The following is a 19,972-nucleotide window of genomic DNA, read 5'->3' as shown; positions in this document are numbered from 1 at the left end:
CCAAATTATCTTTTTTCCAGATTGGCACAAATGGAATTATTGGATTAGACGAAGCTTATAATAGTCTTTCTATTCGTGAAATGAATTCAGTTGATATCAGCAAACAAAAAATAATCTGTCCATTTTGGACAGATTTGAAAACTCACCAAAGCAATGCAGGCGTTTTTTACCAAGCTTATAGACGGTACGTAATGATTTATCAGTCACTTTAACACTAGCTATTCATTGGTATGTACATTATTGCTCGATTGTTTATTTTCGTAATGTTTAGAGCAAAAGTAATTGTAAACTGTTAACGACACTTGTCGGTAAAGCATATTGCAGATTTTGAATGATGCAATAAAATTGACCATACTCTTTAGAGTTGTCAATTTAAAATTAGTTTATCACATAAGCATTTCTTTGAATATCTAAAATAAAAAAAACAAGAAATATCGAAGATGCAATATTGTATTTTTAAGACCAAGACACTTAGCCGTACAAAGATAAGTATATATCGATCGCCGCAATATCTAAAGTGGGTGAAAAAAGAAAAAAAACATGTAAAGTCAAGAGCCTAGATTTTTATTGTTTTATATATTTAGATATAAAATATATAGATTTTATATATGTTAATGACAAATCATATTAAAAAATAAGAGTTTTAACAGGATAAATGTTGAGACTTACAGCAATCCTTCATCATGACTTGAATACTTTAATTTGAATTAGATTTGTGACCATTTTTGCGTCTAAATTTGTGAATGATTCCCAAGAAATAAGTGATACAATGGCTCATAGTGCTGAATCGGATTAACATTGACTGTTGATATTTGTAATTAACTTTGGCATATTGAAATTTCAGAGAAATTGATAGCCATAAAGACGTTATAATTAAGGCCAATACTATCGTAAAGGAATTTTTTTCTGAAGACTTTCCTCAATTTGAGGCAAGCTGGATTTTGAAAATCACGTGGACAGAAATGTCATTGTTTGCAGATAAATCTCAGGTGTGTTATCTATACAAATTATACATTGTGGATTGTAATAGTAAGTAAGTCAATGGAAACATTGCAAAAGTATTTCTTTTATTCGTTTACAGAAAATAACCATACAGTGCTTACTTATCACGGATGCCAAGAACACTTTCGTTGTGTTTAATTACATTGACGTGAATCTTAGGCCTATCAAAAATTTGAAAATTTCGATGGGTTACAGATTTCGGAAATTTTTCAGTAAAAATTCATATTCAAACCAACAGGCTGCTTTTCAAATGAGTTCCGTTCCAGGAAATACAGGTATTTAATAACATTTCCTAACATGAAGTTTACAGTATTTTTTTTTCATTTTCCGAAATACTAGTATTAAACATTTTAAGAGATAATTTGAAAGCAATACAAGGCAAAATACATGTCACCATATGTAATAATTTTCCTAATGAAAACATGCATGTATTTTTTTCTCCAAAACCATTAACAACCTGATATTTATTTCTTTAAAACTCTTTGTATTTTGATTAAAATGTTTAGTTTTGACTTCAAATTATCATGATATATGTGTATATTATGTTTTTATAATATTGTTGAAATTATTTTTTATGGTTTAAGTAAATCACACTTTTAATGAGAAGTAGATTCGTAACCAACGTTTCTGTTAAGACAATAAGTTATAACTAGTTGTACTACTATGAGGATGTCCTACCCTAGATCAATTCAACAAGAAATTTTGATGAAACAGCAGTTAACGCTAATTCGAAAATGTATCTGTTACAAATAACAATTTTAGGTACTACTGGCGTTTGGATTTACAAAATGACAACTAACGTAGGTCTTAGCAGTGAAGAAAGAGAGTGTCTGAATTGGCGTTTTAAAAACAAGGAAAACGGTGTTGCTGATCGTCTAAGTAACATGGCACAAATCATCGAATGCCCGTGTGATGGTGGTCTTCTACGATTCGACCCACGATTCATGTTCAGCAGAATAGACAACAGAAAAAATATAATGTGTTATGCCACGATGACATTTGGAAGAAATGCGGTGAGATCATATTCACTGTGAAGAGTTATTATAATATTTTATAAATTTTTATAAATAGTGCCAGCTTGGAAGGGTAACAGTTGAAATTAATACCCCCGAGAAAACCATTGTCAACCAACGCGAAGTGGAGGTTGACAGTGGTTTTCGAAGGGTGTAGGTTTCAACTCTTACCCTCCCAAATCGCGATATTTATTTCAATATACTGAATTTCTTAGTTTTAAACAAAACGAAACTTACTTCTTTAGGATTGAAGCGATTTTTACGGCGAACTGTAAGCGCATAATTTAAGTGGTGTAACAATTCAATGTGTTACCCTTTGCGAAGTGTGTTGTTGACACTGAGGGTAATAGAATGTATTTTAATCTGCGTCTTAACCAATCATATTTTAATATTCAACATTCTGTTATATAAAAGACTTCATGCTCAAAAAATAGATGTGTTGCTTTGAACACAAGGAAAACTTTTACATGTTCGTGAAAGACTTTACATTTCAATTTGTTCAAATGAATAATACAAACACTGACTTGTTAACAATGTTGTCGTTGTATAATGATTTTATTACAAACAAGTATGCAAATACATGTAGACCAACGCTCTGACTGGTAAATACGTTTTGAAAATTCATAATGATAATTTATTGTTTGCTTTTTGTTGTTGCTGTTGCTGTTGTTACTTTTTGGTTAAACCGCAATACTGGTACATGTAAGCATGTAAAATTTGGTCAGTTTTTTGGTGTCTGCTCTGGATTAGCCCGGTTTTCTCTTTTGGCCAGTTTTTGATATCATGATAATTTAAACGGGTTCTATAAGATTTTCCTTACCCTAATCTTGTGTTGTTGGTCAAATATGACAGCAAGAATAAAGTGTTTTTCTGTTTTTTCATAGCTTCGACTTCCGTGGCGGTATGAAATTTACTGGTAGAATTCTTATTACAGATATTAAGATAGATATGAAATCTTCCCTTTTGAGAAACTCGGAAAAAGAGTATACAATACGGCAATAATTCATGTATATAAAAGTTTACTTTTACTATGAACAAATAGCATCCTCCACAGTCCAAGGCATTAAAAAAGAAAAGGATAATCAACTTTTCTCTTGAAAACAACCCGACCCATTCTCTGCATTTCCCAAGTTTATTAAACCTTGCTTTTGAAAGTTTAAAGTCTCCATTTGTAATGTTTTATTTAGGAATGCTGTTACCCGTTCTTTATACCACCTTCTTTCTGGGGGAGCCCAGTCCTTGGATCTTGTATACGGTCTTCTCCAACAGCTGGAACGTTAATGGAATACAACCCTTTCTTCGAACGTTTCAATAACCATAACCATGACGTTAAACCGAAGGATATTTGCTGTCAATCAGGACATTGTGACTGGTTCTATGAAGTTCGACCAATTACAAGATGCTATCGCAGATCGCCCTTTAGTGCTGGTGGGTGTTTTAACGTTGTTTGCAAAACAAATAAAATAATAAAAAGCAAAAAAAATCTTACAAATACAAAAGAAGAGACTTTCTACTAGCTAGTTCGCTGCTAAACATTAGTAAGCATAGATATGCTTGTGCAAAAAGTGGATTATGGAATATGTGATTTTTTCATTTAGCTTGGTTTTTTGGAGATCCTCATATAACTACATTAGATGGACATCAGTATACATTTAACGGTTACGGTGAATACACGATGATGAGGATAAACAATGAAACAAACTTTGAACTTCAAGCCAGAACTGATCTGGCCACCAATGAAAATGGAACGACTATCAATGCTACAATTTTCAGTGCTTTTGCGGCTAAAGACCACACTGGAGCAAGAGTTCAAGTTGCAATGTCAAGAAAGAGAGACAGTAAGACAAATAGTGTAACAAATTTAGAACAGAAGTGATTTACACTATACATGTATTGGCATGATAAATAAATTGGCAATATAAAAAAATGTAATATTCTGCTCATTTACAATGAAATTTTTTGAAAGATTATGCTTTAATAGAAATACAAAACTCATTACTCCGCAGCATAAAATAATTTTCATGTAACGTTGCTAATTTAAACAAATATGTGTTGGTCTTTTCTTAAATCAACTTGAATCATTATTCAAATAGACATAAACGAACATTTTAAATCATCATCATGGACTATGAATTTATTCAATGCTAAAAAAAACTTTCTGCTTAACTGTCTTTGTAGAAATGTACATTCTCGGGGATGGTCGAGACTTGACAAGAAATTTTGAAAACCAGAACTTTACATACATAACGAAGTTTTTGTCTCTTCGGCTGGACAATCGGACAGTGGTAGCTTCCTTCATAAATTCCTGTAAGCCAAATATCTTCATAAATCATGGTGTTATCATTACGTAACAATGTAGCTTTTATGAAACTACCATTTATATGTGAATCATTATAATATCTAATATCATTTTGATCATCTAAACCACGTACAGCAAATATTATTTAATATATGTATAAAATACACTAACTCCTGACCTTGTGTTTTTAAAATGTGACATAAAAAGGTATTGCTAAAATCTATCGTATGTATCAACAAATGAAATTGCATATCCTTTAAGATATATATATATATATATATATATATAGTTTTAACTTTTATTTTTATCGTTATCTTCAGCCATCACGATAAAAGTTGGCCTTGGGGTAAGATTTCTAACATGTGAAGCCGTAGTTGATAACGCTTACAATGGTTCGGTGACTGGATTGATGGGTAATTTTGATGGCAATAGTTCCAATGATTTCGTTCTCCCAAACGGCACAACACTTACAGGCAGTAGTGTCGAAAGCGAACGAAGCATATACATAAATTTTGGGCAGGCATGTAAGTAAAATAATGTACATAATATTGAACAGCATTATACGTTCATGCATCATCTTATATATATATATATATATATATATATATATATATATATATATATATATATATATATATATATATATATATATATATATATATATATGTACAGCTTATCTATTTCAACGCTTCGTTCAATAGGGTCCGTTACCGAGAATACATCGATTTTCCAATACGACACTGGTTTGCCTCATAGTGATTTCCATCATCCAGAGTTCTTGCCGTTGTTTATTGATGAATTTAGTGAAGAAAAGAGAAATCGGTCCAAAGTTGCTTGTGGTGGTTCAGAAAATCAAGCTTGCATTTTTGACTTTTTGGCTACTGGTGACAAGTCTTTAGCCATGTCTTCTGGAAGTGCAGCCAGTACATCAAAATTAGCGGCGAAAACTATTGGTAAACTTCACGAGATAAAGATTTTTAAGAAGTTATTGTGAACATGTAATGTTTTATTACCATGTCTTTTTTCATTAAAGGATTGTTGTATTGCTTCCTAACATTAAAACAATTTACATCCAATCTGTCTCACTTATAAAACGATTATCTAACAATATGAACCTTGCATATTAATCATAATTTGATTGAATTTTAGAAAACGAATCGCCCTATATCTCCGGAGACACTTTTATAGAAGCACAAGTAAATGTCCCAGTTACTATGAAATTTAACATTACTGATGACGGTAAAGCCGAATACAAGATACTACAGAGACCGGAAACAAACTTTGAATTCAACAACTTGTCTGGAATTGCAACTTGGACCCCTTCTGATACAAGTGTATCAGGCATCAGGTAAATAACAAAATTTTATAACAACAACCTCCCCCCTCCCCCCCCCCCCCCCGCCTTTTTCAAAAGTAATATCATATTTGTCTTAATTAATTGATTTCAAGTTAAGACTGTGTTTATCGTTGTACATTGGAAACTTGGTATACTAAGCCGAACAAAATTAAGTATCAAAATAATAATTTTAAAAACTTCACTATGCTCGACAAATACATAATTAGACATTATGTATTTTTTTATTTATTTTTTTTTTACATTCTGTTTATTCCATTTTCAGTATCACAGCTATAGATGACCATGAGGTCGAGGCTTCGCCAGTAGTTATCGTCATAGCTCTGTGTAGTAGGTGCAGCGAACGAGGAATTTGCAATTTCACGACCATAAAAAACTCAGAAACAGAGCAATTTAAAAGAGCGTCTTGTGATTGCAGAACAGGATATACAGGTTTCTTATATAATTTTTTTATCACAAATCCAGTGAAGAAAAAGACGAATTTCTTATTTTTTAATTAATATGTAAGAATATATTATTTCATTTGACTGTGATTTTTCTTGTTATTATGCGTTTTGTTTCTGGTTATTAGGCGATGACTGTGAACGTGAGGTAGATGGCTGTGCCCAGGACCCGTGTCCCCATGGTAGAAATTGTACAGACCTCTCCCCAGAACAAGAAGAGCTCTTCCATCGAGGATACAACTGTTCAGCTTGTCCACATGGGTTTAGAGACGTTGATGAAAAGTGCGAGGGTACGTATTTAAAACCTTAAGATTTTAGAGAGAGAGAGAGAGAGAGAGAGAGAGAGAGAGAGAGAGAGAGAGAGAGAGAGAGAGAGAGAGAGAGAGAGAGATCAACATTAAAAGTACTAAGAATTTAGAAAACAAATCTGTTACATGTCAGTTTTATGTGCACTGAACCCAGTTCCTCAGATTAAAAGAAATACACAGACATTGCATTTGTTTTAAAAACAGACGACAGTGCTATAAATTATTGTCCGAGTTATTTCTTTCTTCAATTCAAGATCTAAATGAGTGCAACGGGACTCGGGCTGTATGCAATGTCAAATCAGAGAGCTGTGAAAACACCGAGGGAGGGTACAAATGCAACTGTTTACCTGGTTACCGCAAAGTGGAAGACATCTGTAGAGGTAAACATGTTCATCCCGTTGATCCTTATGTCCACAGTTATCTGTCAGATATGTAGGACACAGATTTCAGCCTTAAGCATGCAAGTCAAGGGCGATAAAGAAGTCTGTAGATTGTGAAATCTATATCCTTGAATTACCTAAGAAAAACACACAAAAAACAAAGATCATCGTTATGCAATACTTTACTTAAAGCCATCTAGGAGGTTTCCTATTTATTGATTTTGAGAGATTTAATCATACTATATTCAAGAGTAAACGTCAATTTTCTTTTCGATTTTTTGTATTAATTCACCAAACAGTGAAGTTTTTGTTCTGATTTTAATAGATATAGACGAGTGTCAGGAAAGCACGTCTGGATGTTCCCAACGGTGTAACAACACCGAGGGATCGTTCGTCTGTTCATGTGTATCGGGTTTTACACTGAATGAGGACAACAAAACCTGCTCTCAAAGTGGTATTATAAAAATGTCACTCTATTCCAAAAACAGATCCAATGATTATTTGAGCACGACTTAATAGATGTATATTTGAATTAGATCATATTTAAACAAGCTTTAAAACAGAAGGAAGATCGACAATTCACACTCGTTCAACTCTTTATCAAAATACGAGAGCCGCTAAACCAGAAACAAGTGGAATTGAAAAACTAACGGGCTCTTTTTCCAAAATAACATTTGTATGAAATTAAAATATAGCATGCATTTATTCCATTATATTAGCAATTAATGTCGCAAATGCAAATGCAATGAAACGACGCACATGTATGTACAATGTACATGCACATGTACATGTATTTACATGTATATTGTGTACTGTACACAAACATTAAGTGTGAAAAGTCTTAAAGAGTATGTCATTTAGTTTTTTTGTTTTATCAAAGAACTGCCTTGTGGTCTGTAAGATTATATTTTACATTGCATGGTCATATAAATAAGTATTCGTTATATTTAGATACCGATACATGTAAGAATCACAACCTGACATGTGAGTATACGTGCGATAACTCGTCTGGAAGCTTTGAATGCATCTGCAAAAATGGTTTCGAACTTGAAACAAACGGAATAAATTGCACAGGTAAGTTAATATTTTATTTTATCTAATTTTATCTAAATAACATACATGTAGCAATGCATAAAGAGACAAATATTGAGATAGATATTCAAATAATACGTTAAATTACAAAGGAGAGAGAGAGAGAGAGAGAGAGAGAGAGAGAGAGAGAGAGAGAGAGAGAGAGAGAGAGAGAGAGAGAGAGAGTTTTTTCCATCGTGTTGCTGGTATTTGTTCTGATTAATTTGACAGATATCAATGAATGTAACCGGGATATTTGCAGTCAAGTATGTCACAACTCAGTGGGCTCATTCCAGTGTTCATGTTTTCCGGGCTATATTCTGAACGAGGATAAAATAACTTGCTCGGGTGAGGAACTTTCTCTCTTTAGATGGTGATCAACGATAAGATACATGGATATCAAATATGGGCAAATATATTTAACCATTGAATCAATCACTTTATAGAATGTCTTTTAATTTAAATATGAGGCATTATGTCAATTAATTTTTTAACAGGATCAGCAATTGATCGTAAAATACAACTATTGAATGTACTAAAAAATATATTTAAAAAAAAATTGGAAGTCAGTTATAATTAATAACAACAGAAATAATGCATGTAGAATTTATTGTTAATATTGATTTTTTGTTTAATCATTCCCAAATGTAGTGTGCATTCCACCAAAGTATGGAGACAACTGTTCTCAGACCTGTGACTGTGGGTCAGGTGTAGACAGGTGTGACTCGGTCAGTGGGTGTGTCTGTCTGTCCGGGTGGGCGGGGTCCAGGTGTGACCAGGATGTAGACGAATGCACGGACAACCCGGCGATCTGCGGATCAGATATGATCTGTCACAATTTACAGGGCTTCTACAGATGCGATTGTAGAGGTGGATTTGAGAAAATCGGGGAAGACTGTAAAGGTGAAATTTCTGTTGTTTGAATTGATTTTATAACATGCTGGTAAATGTTCTGATATAATTCGAATAGATAAATTTTCTACATATTAAAAGACGATACACATAAAAAAAATTGCTCAGGACAAAAATCTGGTATATGCACATGCATATACTAGTATATATTTTGTATTTAAAATTATAATATTAACTGCTTTATAGTTTATAAGCAATCCTGTTTGTAAATTCATATCTTAAACTATCTCCACAATTCTATTTGTATAATTTGTATTAACTTGATTATACAAGAATCATCTTTTTTTCTGTAAGATGTTGACGAATGCTCTAATCCTGGGTTGAATAAATGTCCGCGCTCTTCGAAGTGCATGAACACAAAGGGAAACTATACTTGTCAGTGTTCCGAGGGCTACAAACAGAAATCTCCATACGACTGTGACGGTATGCAGAGTGTTTTGCACCATCAGCTATGCTCGCGATTGTATATGATTATAATAGATTATAATTAGCAACATTGCGAACGTAGTTATATCACGTTTGATCTTTTGATACTTTTTGCAAGACAATGGTTATCATTAACTTTTGGATTTATTTAATATCTTTATTGCACGTCATAATAAGAACAAGATGGATAACTCCAACGTACGGTTGGAACTTCTCCCCCCGACCCTTTCAAATAATACACACTTTTGAACAATTAAATAACGATTATTCTTTCGAATGCTATTCTGTCAAGATATTGGATATAATGAGGAAACCCGATTTTTACGCTTTGAGCAATTCTTATCTAAATTAAACAGAATTATGCTTACACGTGTTGTACATCCTTCATACTGAAGACATATTTTGCCTTTAGATATCAATGAGTGTACCTCTGGGGTGGCAGGCTGTTCCCAGGGCTGTGACAACAAAGATGGCGGGTTTAACTGTGAGTGTGAGTTCGGCTACACGCTAGATGATGATAGAAAAACCTGTGTTGTTGGTAAGCTTAAGATTGCTACATTTATAATACAATTATTTAGTTTCAAAATGAGAAAATATGTAGAGAATACATGTATATGTTGCGTGCTAATAATGATTTGTCATATTTAAATATCTAACATTCCATTGCAAGCGGTATTTTATAACCATTTCTTCGCTAACATTAATATTTCTAAGAGGATGACTATTTTGGAAAGAGAAAATGTTTAAATACAGAATAATTATGTTTAACTGCTTGGTTATTTCATCATATCCACCAAATGTATAAAAGACGTATGTATGTATTTTACTAGTACACGCAATAACTTAGTCTTAACATGGGTTTTTTTTCAAATTCTTTTCCAGTGAAAGATGTGTGTTTGCTCTATCCAAATCTGAATTGCTCATTTGGATGTAAACAAGATTCAGAAAATAAAACGATAGGTCATTGTTTTTGTGGAGCTGGATATTTCCTTAATGCGCTAGACAAAAGTTCCTGTGTTGGTAAGATTAACATTTATAAATAATATTATTCTGACTTTCGCTTTTATTTGAATACGATGTTTAAGATATATGACTTGTTTTTATATATTGGCATGTGATAAACAAAATATGGACCGCATCTGTTCAATAAGAAGAATTGCTACAAGTTAGGGTTTTTAAATTCTTATTATGTTGTAATAGACATATCATAACTCCATAATTTATATACTTTTTAGTGGGAAATGTTGACTTGCAAGAAATATATTATAAATAAATACATGTAGAGAAAGAGAGATTTTAAAGAATTGGCATGTTAATTGTTTCTCCTACGAGAAACCAATTTCAATATGTCTCAGTTTGTTGATAATTTTTTTTTTTTTTTTTTTTTTTTGGGGGGGGGGTTCTTTTCACATAATTGTGATGTTTAGAGCAGTGTTTGTAATTGTATGTTTCATAGATTAACAAAGATCGTTAAAACCCGTCAAATAGCAAAATTACATGTACACGTGCCTAAATTTCTGAATGAATGGCAAGATTAATCACCTTTTCTGTAAAATGCACGGTTATATTGCAGACAGTGTCATAATTTCTATTTACAGATGTGAACGAATGTGGTAATGCAAGTCTGAATCTGTGTTCGTTTAAAGACAATTGTGTCAATGTCCCGGGGTCCTACAACTGTTCCTGTCCCACTGGATACTTTCTTGAAAACGACGGAAGAACTTGTTCAGGTGAGCTTCATGAAAGTCAACACTTCATCTTGATTAATAAAGTTCTTACTGTATTTTTATTGTTTATTTTAAATACCCCTTCTCTGTAATTTAAACGATGACACATTATTGAATCATAATTACACTTTCAGATATAGGTTTTAAAAAGCCGTTGTTAACAGTGTTATATATAGTTAAATTAATGAATTAATTACATTTATTATTCTTTTCAAATTATAGACTGTGATGAACATCATTACGGACTAGGATGTAAGACGCCTTGTAACTGCGGGCCCGGAGTCTTAAAGTGTGACAATGTTCATGGGTGTCTGTGTAATACCGGATGGGCGGGGACCAAGTGTGACGCAGACATTGATGAGTGTGTCAGCGGTACCCCGTGCAGTGGGGCCAACCAGGTGTGTCAGAATATCCCCGGATCCTACAGATGTATCTGTGAAACAGGATACAACGAAACTTCTCCTGGCACATGCACAGGTATGTTTTATACATAAAACGTAGCGTACATGTAAATATGGGCCGAGGGCCCCGGCTGTGACAAGGCTCTGGGGTGTCAGGGTAAGACTGAGTGGGGAAAGGGGAGGGTGGGACTTGATGTGATACGGTACATGTACATGTACGATATACCTTGAGATGTGGGGCCAATCGGGCATTATATAAAAATGCAACATTCACGAACGTTTCTTGTAAATGATTTGCATTTCTTTAAATCAATGAAGTTAAAATGTTATTTAAAAATTGAATATATCATATGTAAAGACTGTATTTTGTAATATTATAGACATAGACGAATGTCTCAAAAGACCATGTGATCAGAATTGCACCAATACGGACGGAGGATACAAATGTTCTTGTAACTCTGGGTTCAAGCTTTTCAGTCAGTCCAAGTGTGAGGATATAGATGAGTGTGGGGCACCTACACCACCATGTGACCAGTTGTGTTCAAATCTGGAAGGGAGCTATAAATGTTCCTGCAGAGACGGCTACCTTCTAAACACGACAACTAGGACATGCTACGGTATAAAGGAGTCAACATCACTTCTAATTGTTGTTTTCAAATATTACTTTCTCTAAAATGATCAAAATTATCTTTCAGCAATATAAACAAAGTATTAACATTTGGATTTTTATGTCACCTGAGTCGCTCAGATGACCAATTGTAATTCGTCTTAGTCTGTCTTCTGTCGTGCAAGCGTCGTCCTATAACATTCTTTTACATCTATACATGTACAATCAAGGCCAATTGCTACAGTACCAGTTTTTGGTTTGCATTAAGCTTCTCATATATAAGAGTACAACAAATAGTAAAATGTATAAGCTTACAACTCCTAACGCCTCGTGAACGGTACCAAATATACAAAAAAGCTATGAAATAACAAAAAAAATCCGTTAGAAGAAGAGCGAACCATATTCAGTAGATGTGAGTACATGTATATAGTTAAAATGTCCATGAAGTTTTTCTTAATACTTCTGAGATCAATGGCACCAGGAATATTGGTTTAAACACTAGGGAATATCTACTATGACTAGACTATATATGGAGGATTTACTATGACTAAAAAGTGAGAATGAATAAAATTTTAGGACATAATATTATTCTTTGCTTCAATATTATTTTGAGGATTACTGGATGCATTGTAATAATGTTTATCTAACTCTTCACCTTAATTTTTTACTTCATGGCCCCGTGGTCAGGGGTTCATGCCTTCGGGCGGGACCAATATGACCATGCATCGAAAATGTATCAAGTTTAAAAAAAACTCATCTACTTCCAAATACTTGAGAAAAAAATAAGCGCAGGATTATGATATCCTTGAAACTATCTGATGATGACTGTCAGATGATGATTAAAGGCATGTAGGTATGTTTTCATTAAAAGTTTACATCCGCTGGATCTAATCCTATCGCATTCTTTTTATGAACTAATGTTTGCAAACATCAAATGATAAAAATGTGAATAACAGACAGGAGAGTCTGGGACTTTGGGTCAGACTTCGGAAAGACGTTTCAAATGCAAATGGGCGAGTTCTTGACAGGTTCATTATATTGGCTATTGAACAGAAGTACCGTCAACGGCCCGTCAAGGACAGTGGGCCTCTTGTTTAGCTTACGATGATTTTGGCAATAAAATGGATGAGCAGTGTAATGGTAATAATTTAAAGCATTTAAAGCCATCGGGTTTTTTTTTGCAGCTAAAACAACCTGTTCAAAGCTCAACTGCACACAGCATTGTGCTGTTGGTTCTAACGGACAAGAATACTGTTCCTGTTACCAAGGCTTTGTACTTGATTCCGACAACATCACCTGTAACGGTACATTAAACGTGTCAACAATGTACAATGTAGTTAATGAATATTTCTTATATCAGTTTAACTGCAGTAATAGACGTAAGTCGTGATTGTTTCTTTAATAGATATCGATGAGTGTGCATCGAACCCTTGCGATGAAAACTGCACACAAACCACACCTGGCCCAGGATACACGTGTACGTGTGAGGCAGGGAAAATGCTGGACGTCGATAATCGAACTTGTATAGGTACCACACTATTGGATAAGTTTTAGAAATATGTATGCTTATGACATGGTTGATGATAGAATTATATTAGAGAATATAAAAGGCAATTTTATTTTTACATTGAACGATGACTCTGTATTCCTGTTAATTCTTTTCATATTAGATTGCAAAGACGGATTTTACGGAAAAGAATGCTCAGAAAAATGTATATGTAAACCGGAGAATACGGAAACTTGCGGCAATGTGTCAGGCATTTGCACTTGCAGAGCTGGTTGGAATGGAACAGACTGTTCTGTGGACGTTGATGAGTGCAAAACCAATGCAAATATTTGTCCAGATAACTCAAATTGTACAAATTTGAATGGAACATACTTATGTACTTGTAAACATGGCTTTTCCATGTCTAATAACAAGTGTACTGGTAAATTAGCTCTGTTATTCTATCAAATTCTGATTAGCCTATTATCTATCAAATGTATTGTGAGTCATAAATACATGTACATGCTTGTAGAGTTTTAACCCCTAAATTGTTATATTTATACATGTACACATTATTCCTTATTTGAAGAATGTTCTTTGACGACGTTTGGCGAGAACTGTGCTAGTCAGTGTACATGTGACTTCAACAACGCCTGGTCATGTGACAAGCGTAATGGTACCTGCTACTGTAGAGATGGATGGCAAGGCGTCAACTGTAAAGTACAAGAATGCAGTTTAAAACCCAATGTATGTGGAAATAATTCAACATGTCAGGAAACTAATGGGTCATATGTATGCGTCTGTGATTCCGGATTTCAGTCTTCAGATGGATACTGTAAAAGTTAGTTTTATTTTATTTTCCGCATGTTACTTTTTTATCGGAGAACTAATAAATTTTCATGGTTTGACTACTTGGTTTAATTGTTAATAAAAAAAATTGGGTTTTTTTCTACTATCGTTAACAATTATCTTCATCATAGAACAACAGAAAAAGATGTATCTCTTGATTAAAAAAACAATATCGTTGAACTCTATAAATTTTTTTAAAACACAGATATCAATGAATGTGAAACTAATCATAATGCTTGCTCGGAGAATGCTGATTGTACTGATTTAGATGGAAGCTTTAACTGTTCCTGTAGGCCTGGTTTTACGGGGGATGGACAGTTTCAGTTTCAGTTACTATTAATAAGCAAAAAATGAATATGATTTATATCATATATTAAGTGAACATTTATGCATTTTCAATATGATAATCCGTGGGAGTCATAAAATGCTATATTGCTAATGTTGAGCCCCCCCCCCTTTTTTTATATCATTTTCCTGATTTCATGAAACAGAATAAGGTGCATATGGGTAGATGGAGATAGACATAACATTATAAAAGACTTCTTATTTCAACAGTTAACAGTAAATTATTTATTAATTAAATTTCAAACATTGATTTTATTCGTAGCATGCAGTGATGGAACATATGGATATCAATGTTCATATGATTGCGCTTGCAATCGAACGAACTCTATTGATTGTGATGACGTCACTGGGAAGTGTGAATGTAAAGACACTTGGAATGGAACCACGTGTTCAATTCATGTAAATGATTGCTTGAATGGATCCGCTGTTTGTGATTCCAAAACTCAACAGTGTGCGAAAAAAGATGGAACAGAAGGTTACTTTTGTGTTTGTTTGTACGGTAAAAACAACACTGACAACGGAACCTGCTTATGTAAGTATACAATAAAATTATTTATACTTCCAAATCCTTTTTAAATTAAGTTTCAAACATATATTATATATTTTACGTTTTGTTTTAAATGAAAATATGATAACTTATTTTTTATAGCCCCATTACCACCGCACAATATAAGTAAGTATTATAAACATCTACATGTATGTCATGAATCTCTGTTCGTAAGGAATAATCCTTATTGCAGAATCCAGTTGCCTTTGCTATGTATTTTTGTATACACATTCTCTTGTGATTTGGTAAATTGAATTAATGCGCTTCTCAACTATAGTTTATCAATTATGATTCAGCTTTAATATTTCTTTAAACAAAATCATTAAGTTGGAATTTGGGAGAGGGGGTGAGATCACTAATAAAATGATAATACAAAATATTTAATAACATTAGAAAATGATGCAAGGTGTTTCTTAAGAATTAATGCCTCTTATCTATATTTGGTTTGAAGGATTTTGATTCTGATAGATTTTCGTTATATGATTTTTTTTTCATATTATAGAATTGCTTTGTGCAATCATTATTATCTAGAAATTGTATTTATAAGTCTTGCATTTCAATTTTTATCTAGATACTGTAAATTCGTAATTAAACGCGAGGAATTATCTCGTTATCTGCGTAAAATCGCGAGAAGCATCCTTTGCGGATTTTAAAATCTCGCCACTATTTTCTTAGAGTTGAAAACTATAAGAAATAAGGAGAAAAGTTCCACGTTTGCGATTTTATATTCTCGAGATTTGATACAAAACAATGGGAATACGGAATTAAGTACTCACGTAATATAAGGAATTTACAGTATCAAATAATAATTTCTTAATACTGTAGAAGCAGAAATATTCGTTGAGGATTTTATTTCGTTATTTTCGTTGGCAGTAGAAATCAACGTGTTTCTATAATTCGTATTTGAATTTTGCCTGTAATGTCAACAATTACAAAACTCATGAAATGAATCCAAATATACCTGCATTCTGAACTCGTTTTAAATATTTTAAAAACCCTTAAATTGTATCGCATTCATTTTCTAAGGTTCAGTTGTCTAAATTGATCGGACTGCATATACTAATCTAAGTGCTTCTTCATTTTTCTTCTCAGATCATTCTAAGCTGATTATTGGATTAGGAATTGGCATTCCTTTATTCCTGGCACTTATAGCCATTGCAATCATTATCATTGTTCACTGGAAACGGAGTGCAAGGAAGAATAATTTAGATGACAGTGATAGCGACAGGTAATTTGTTATGATGGGTTATACATACATAGAAATATAAATTGCTCACGTGGTGGTTTCGTTAGCCGTCATTGTCGTCATCGTCGTCATTGACTCGACGTCATTTTCGTGAATAGTGTTTGCTAAAACGCTTCACATTTTCATCTTGTTTTCCAAAACTGAATAAGGACCAGGCCGTCTTCAATTTAAAGGTTACGTGTACTTGATAATGAAAAGAGAATAGGATAGGGTAATTAAATGTCTACGGTTCATGAGCCAAATTCTAAGATATCAACAATGTTTACAACAGCTTTGTGATATATGGCAGATTTAACGTATTTTCAAAACACACCCGAAGATCATGAATGGTTTCTCATATTTTTTCAGATTTGTCACAAAATAGCACAGTAAACTATTTCTACGTTTTTCGCCATAGAGAAGAAAGGTTTTTAGAGAAATTGAGTAGAATTTTTTTTTCATTATGGATATTTCAGAACAAAAAAAGAAACACTGAATAGAATAAATTCATGAAACAAATATTTCAGAACTTAGCATACTTTACTTTCGAAAGGTAAATTGTATTTTTTGCAAGGATGGAGGTACATATCTAGGTTGAATATATGGCCAAAAAAGAAAAACAACCCTTTTTGATAGTATGAATGCAATAATTTAAGAGAGAAAATATAGCACCAATCTAGCTATCATATATTATTTGTTATGATATTTTGTCATGCGTTACCCCTGTTGGTCAGAGAGATGCGAAAGCAAGTGACATTTTACAAAATTGATTTTGATGTAAAAAAAAAAAAAAAAAAAAAAAAAAAAAAAAAATCCGTTAGAACAAAAAGGATTTTTTATGTGTGACAATTTAAAAAGGAGATAAATGTCTGGATTTAATAATGCTACACTTTCGCACTTGGGGGCTGGAGCGATATGGAGTAAGTGTCCAATGAATGAAAGTAGCACTTTCGTAGAAAATGTTGTTGATATGATTTGTGCAAGTCATTTAAAAGTAACCCATATTAAATACACGCATAACTTAACGTTGACTGTTGAATATCGGATTAGTACAGGAAGGGTATTCCAATGAGTGATGCAGTGCAGAGGAAGGACCTATGTTTAAGGTGTTTGGGGCTTCGGGGATACAAGAGTTCATCAACCGGGCCAATTACTGATGTGATAAAGGATTTCGATTTTAATAAAATTAGTCTTATATATCCGCCACTTGAGGAAAACCACGATTTTGACCACGTAGATCAATGATTTTATCTTTTATAAAATGAAATATAAATTTTAAAAATGTGTCTGATTTTATTACTTTACAGATCGCCAGAAGGTAGCGAAATCTTCAGATCAAGACTCCCTGTCCGCTATGGAGGTTGGGGGCCATTATATTCACCTTGGGGTCAAAAATCTGACTCTAAATTCGAAAGTAGTTACCTAGGACCAGGTCAAAATACCCAAGATGGCTGGTATCAAGAGGATTCTATTCCTGAAGGTATGAATTCTACCGGTGTAATATGTTTTAAATAATTTAACACTTAAACCCCGGTTTGATCGAAGTTTTTAATTTTAAAAAACTATTTTGAAACATGATTTTTGGATGTTAAAATTGTTTATTACATTTAAAATGGAAGACATCTTTATATGAATGTTTATAGATAAACAGACAGATGAATTTTCTTGGGACTTTATGCGATCAATGAAACCCAAAGATCTAACGGTATGCATATCAATAAATAAGTATTCAACGGCATTGACATTTTCTTTACCTTTTAAGGGTTATGTCAAAAAATTTATTTCTTATTAATCAAAATATCAATGAAAAAACACTAACCCGTTACAGCAATTATTTTGATACAAAAATCATTTTACATCAGAAGATGATAATGTTTATAGTGCTTCACTTCTCTTCTGAACATTCTTTAACAAAAATATTCTTCCATGAATAGACAAGCATACAAAGATATTTTATTTTCTACAGTTTGAAATAAAGAGACCTGTGGCAGACAGCTTACCTAATCCTCTCTATGTAAGTTTACTGATAGACCAAGCAAAATTAATATTATTTCGTTTTCTTTTTAACTCGCAATAGACTTTTTTAAAATATCAGGTCAATGTGTGGACCTTTCCATTTTATTTATTCTTCCTTATTCTTCCTTTCTTTTGATATGCTCAATTAACAGCTTGAAAAGTTAAAGACTAATTTGTTAAATGTTAAAATGAAATATATATTGACCTGTACTTCAATTTAAAAACTGCAGATAAGATATCATTTTATATAAGTGAAACTTATTTCATTTTTGTTTTTTTTTCCTTTTGGGGGAGGGGGGTCTTACAATAACTTAGTATGCATCTGATTAATTTGTAAGATATGAGGATGATTATTTTATATTGGTTTATTTCACAGACCAGTCTACAGTCAAATATCGACGATGTCACCGTTTGATTAAAAGACTTGGATATATACATGGAAAAAATATATGGTCAGCTGAACGTTGTTTAATTTTGAAATGGTGCAATAATATATCTGATTCAAAACTAATTTTTATATTATTGCTAGGTGCATGTAACTTATTCACTTTAATTACACTTAAAGATGTACTCTTACCCGTATGTGTCTGTTCTATTACAGTGTACATTTTTTATTACTTCAAACAACGAAATGTTTTCATTTACATATTAAGTTCTGTTAAGGTTCTGTTGTATATGTTTGGAGTACTTAAAGGGCAGAATAGATATTTTAATATGTTTCCGGTGTGTACTTTATTAGTTTTACAAAAATAAATCAATATATTTTCCTAACACACATGAATTTCTTTGTTAAAAAAAAACAAAACCAAAAAACAAATGCACACTAGAGTAGCCAATATATTGCGTTAAATATCAATTAAGCATTATGTATGTATATTAAATATATACCGTAGCTAGAATGTTTTTCATAGAATATTGCATGTAACTTAATCATACATAATATATAATGTGTATTGCATTTACGTTTAATACTGTGGCTACAAGATTGCCTTTTCCTGATGACAGACTCCTGTTGAAATCCAGAACTATAACCGTTGTACTTTTATCATATACTGAATAGCGTATATAGACGTGCAATGTAAACCTTTTTGCATAATATCTTTTTACTTTTGCAGCTACGAGTATAAAATCTTTTAGCAAAAAGTTTTAAAAAATGTATACAGCCAACAATGCACGGATCGAAATATTGGTTTTAGCTTTCAGTTATTTCATTAAACTTATGCTGCTCAGATCGTTATATATATTAGCAATTTTTAAACAGAGCCAAATCATCCTGTATTAACATTGTATGCTTCATAACATAAACTCATTTTCCTATGTATTGATTGCAATATTGCCGATTACTCTCTGTTCATGTCTACGTAATTAAATACCGTATGTATGTCAGATGGTATATTTTTGTTGACTTTTTATACGTATGGACATGAAATACATTACTTCTTTTATTCTCAATCAATTTTGTATTTATTCGTTGTTTGTTATCATACCATTACCTCTCTAAAGGATTAAAATTGTTTTAATATTTGGTGTTTTTTCGGTGTGTTTTATGAATATCATAACA

At 32.7% G+C, this 19,972-nt stretch overlaps 1 protein-coding gene across 1 annotated transcript in view; it reads left to right on the top strand.

Annotated features, from left to right (window-relative positions):
* Positions 1-19,936, top strand: part of LOC105318521 (pneumococcal serine-rich repeat protein) — a 35,913-nt gene extending 15,977 nt beyond the window's left edge. The window contains exons 2-36 of the mRNA XM_066085184.1: positions 21-184; positions 845-989; positions 1,082-1,277; positions 1,765-2,015; positions 3,203-3,443; positions 3,614-3,853; positions 4,194-4,322; positions 4,635-4,838; positions 5,016-5,267; positions 5,464-5,662; positions 5,934-6,100; positions 6,240-6,401; positions 6,674-6,799; positions 7,125-7,253; positions 7,751-7,873; positions 8,102-8,218; positions 8,522-8,773; positions 9,077-9,205; positions 9,621-9,746; positions 10,091-10,228; positions 10,807-10,938; positions 11,158-11,412; positions 11,717-11,953; positions 13,128-13,247; positions 13,349-13,471; positions 13,614-13,871; positions 14,019-14,270; positions 14,484-14,621; positions 14,886-15,155; positions 15,273-15,296; positions 16,263-16,398; positions 17,703-17,875; positions 18,039-18,100; positions 18,362-18,409; positions 18,788-19,936. Of these exons, the coding sequence (XP_065941256.1) occupies positions 21-184; positions 845-989; positions 1,082-1,277; positions 1,765-2,015; positions 3,203-3,443; positions 3,614-3,853; positions 4,194-4,322; positions 4,635-4,838; positions 5,016-5,267; positions 5,464-5,662; positions 5,934-6,100; positions 6,240-6,401; positions 6,674-6,799; positions 7,125-7,253; positions 7,751-7,873; positions 8,102-8,218; positions 8,522-8,773; positions 9,077-9,205; positions 9,621-9,746; positions 10,091-10,228; positions 10,807-10,938; positions 11,158-11,412; positions 11,717-11,953; positions 13,128-13,247; positions 13,349-13,471; positions 13,614-13,871; positions 14,019-14,270; positions 14,484-14,621; positions 14,886-15,155; positions 15,273-15,296; positions 16,263-16,398; positions 17,703-17,875; positions 18,039-18,100; positions 18,362-18,409; positions 18,788-18,826 (5,757 nt within the window). The 3' untranslated portion in view covers positions 18,827-19,936. The remainder of the gene's footprint in view (positions 1-20; positions 185-844; positions 990-1,081; positions 1,278-1,764; positions 2,016-3,202; positions 3,444-3,613; positions 3,854-4,193; positions 4,323-4,634; positions 4,839-5,015; positions 5,268-5,463; positions 5,663-5,933; positions 6,101-6,239; positions 6,402-6,673; positions 6,800-7,124; positions 7,254-7,750; positions 7,874-8,101; positions 8,219-8,521; positions 8,774-9,076; positions 9,206-9,620; positions 9,747-10,090; positions 10,229-10,806; positions 10,939-11,157; positions 11,413-11,716; positions 11,954-13,127; positions 13,248-13,348; positions 13,472-13,613; positions 13,872-14,018; positions 14,271-14,483; positions 14,622-14,885; positions 15,156-15,272; positions 15,297-16,262; positions 16,399-17,702; positions 17,876-18,038; positions 18,101-18,361; positions 18,410-18,787) is intronic.
* Positions 19,937-19,972: the final 36 nt, after the last annotated feature.

Source organism: Magallana gigas, chromosome 5 (assembly GCF_963853765.1).
Source record: "Magallana gigas chromosome 5, xbMagGiga1.1, whole genome shotgun sequence".
Taxonomy (NCBI): domain Eukaryota; kingdom Metazoa; phylum Mollusca; class Bivalvia; order Ostreida; family Ostreidae; genus Magallana; species Magallana gigas.
The sequence above is the reverse complement of the archived record's forward strand: the minus strand, read 5'-3'. Positions and strand labels throughout refer to the sequence as shown.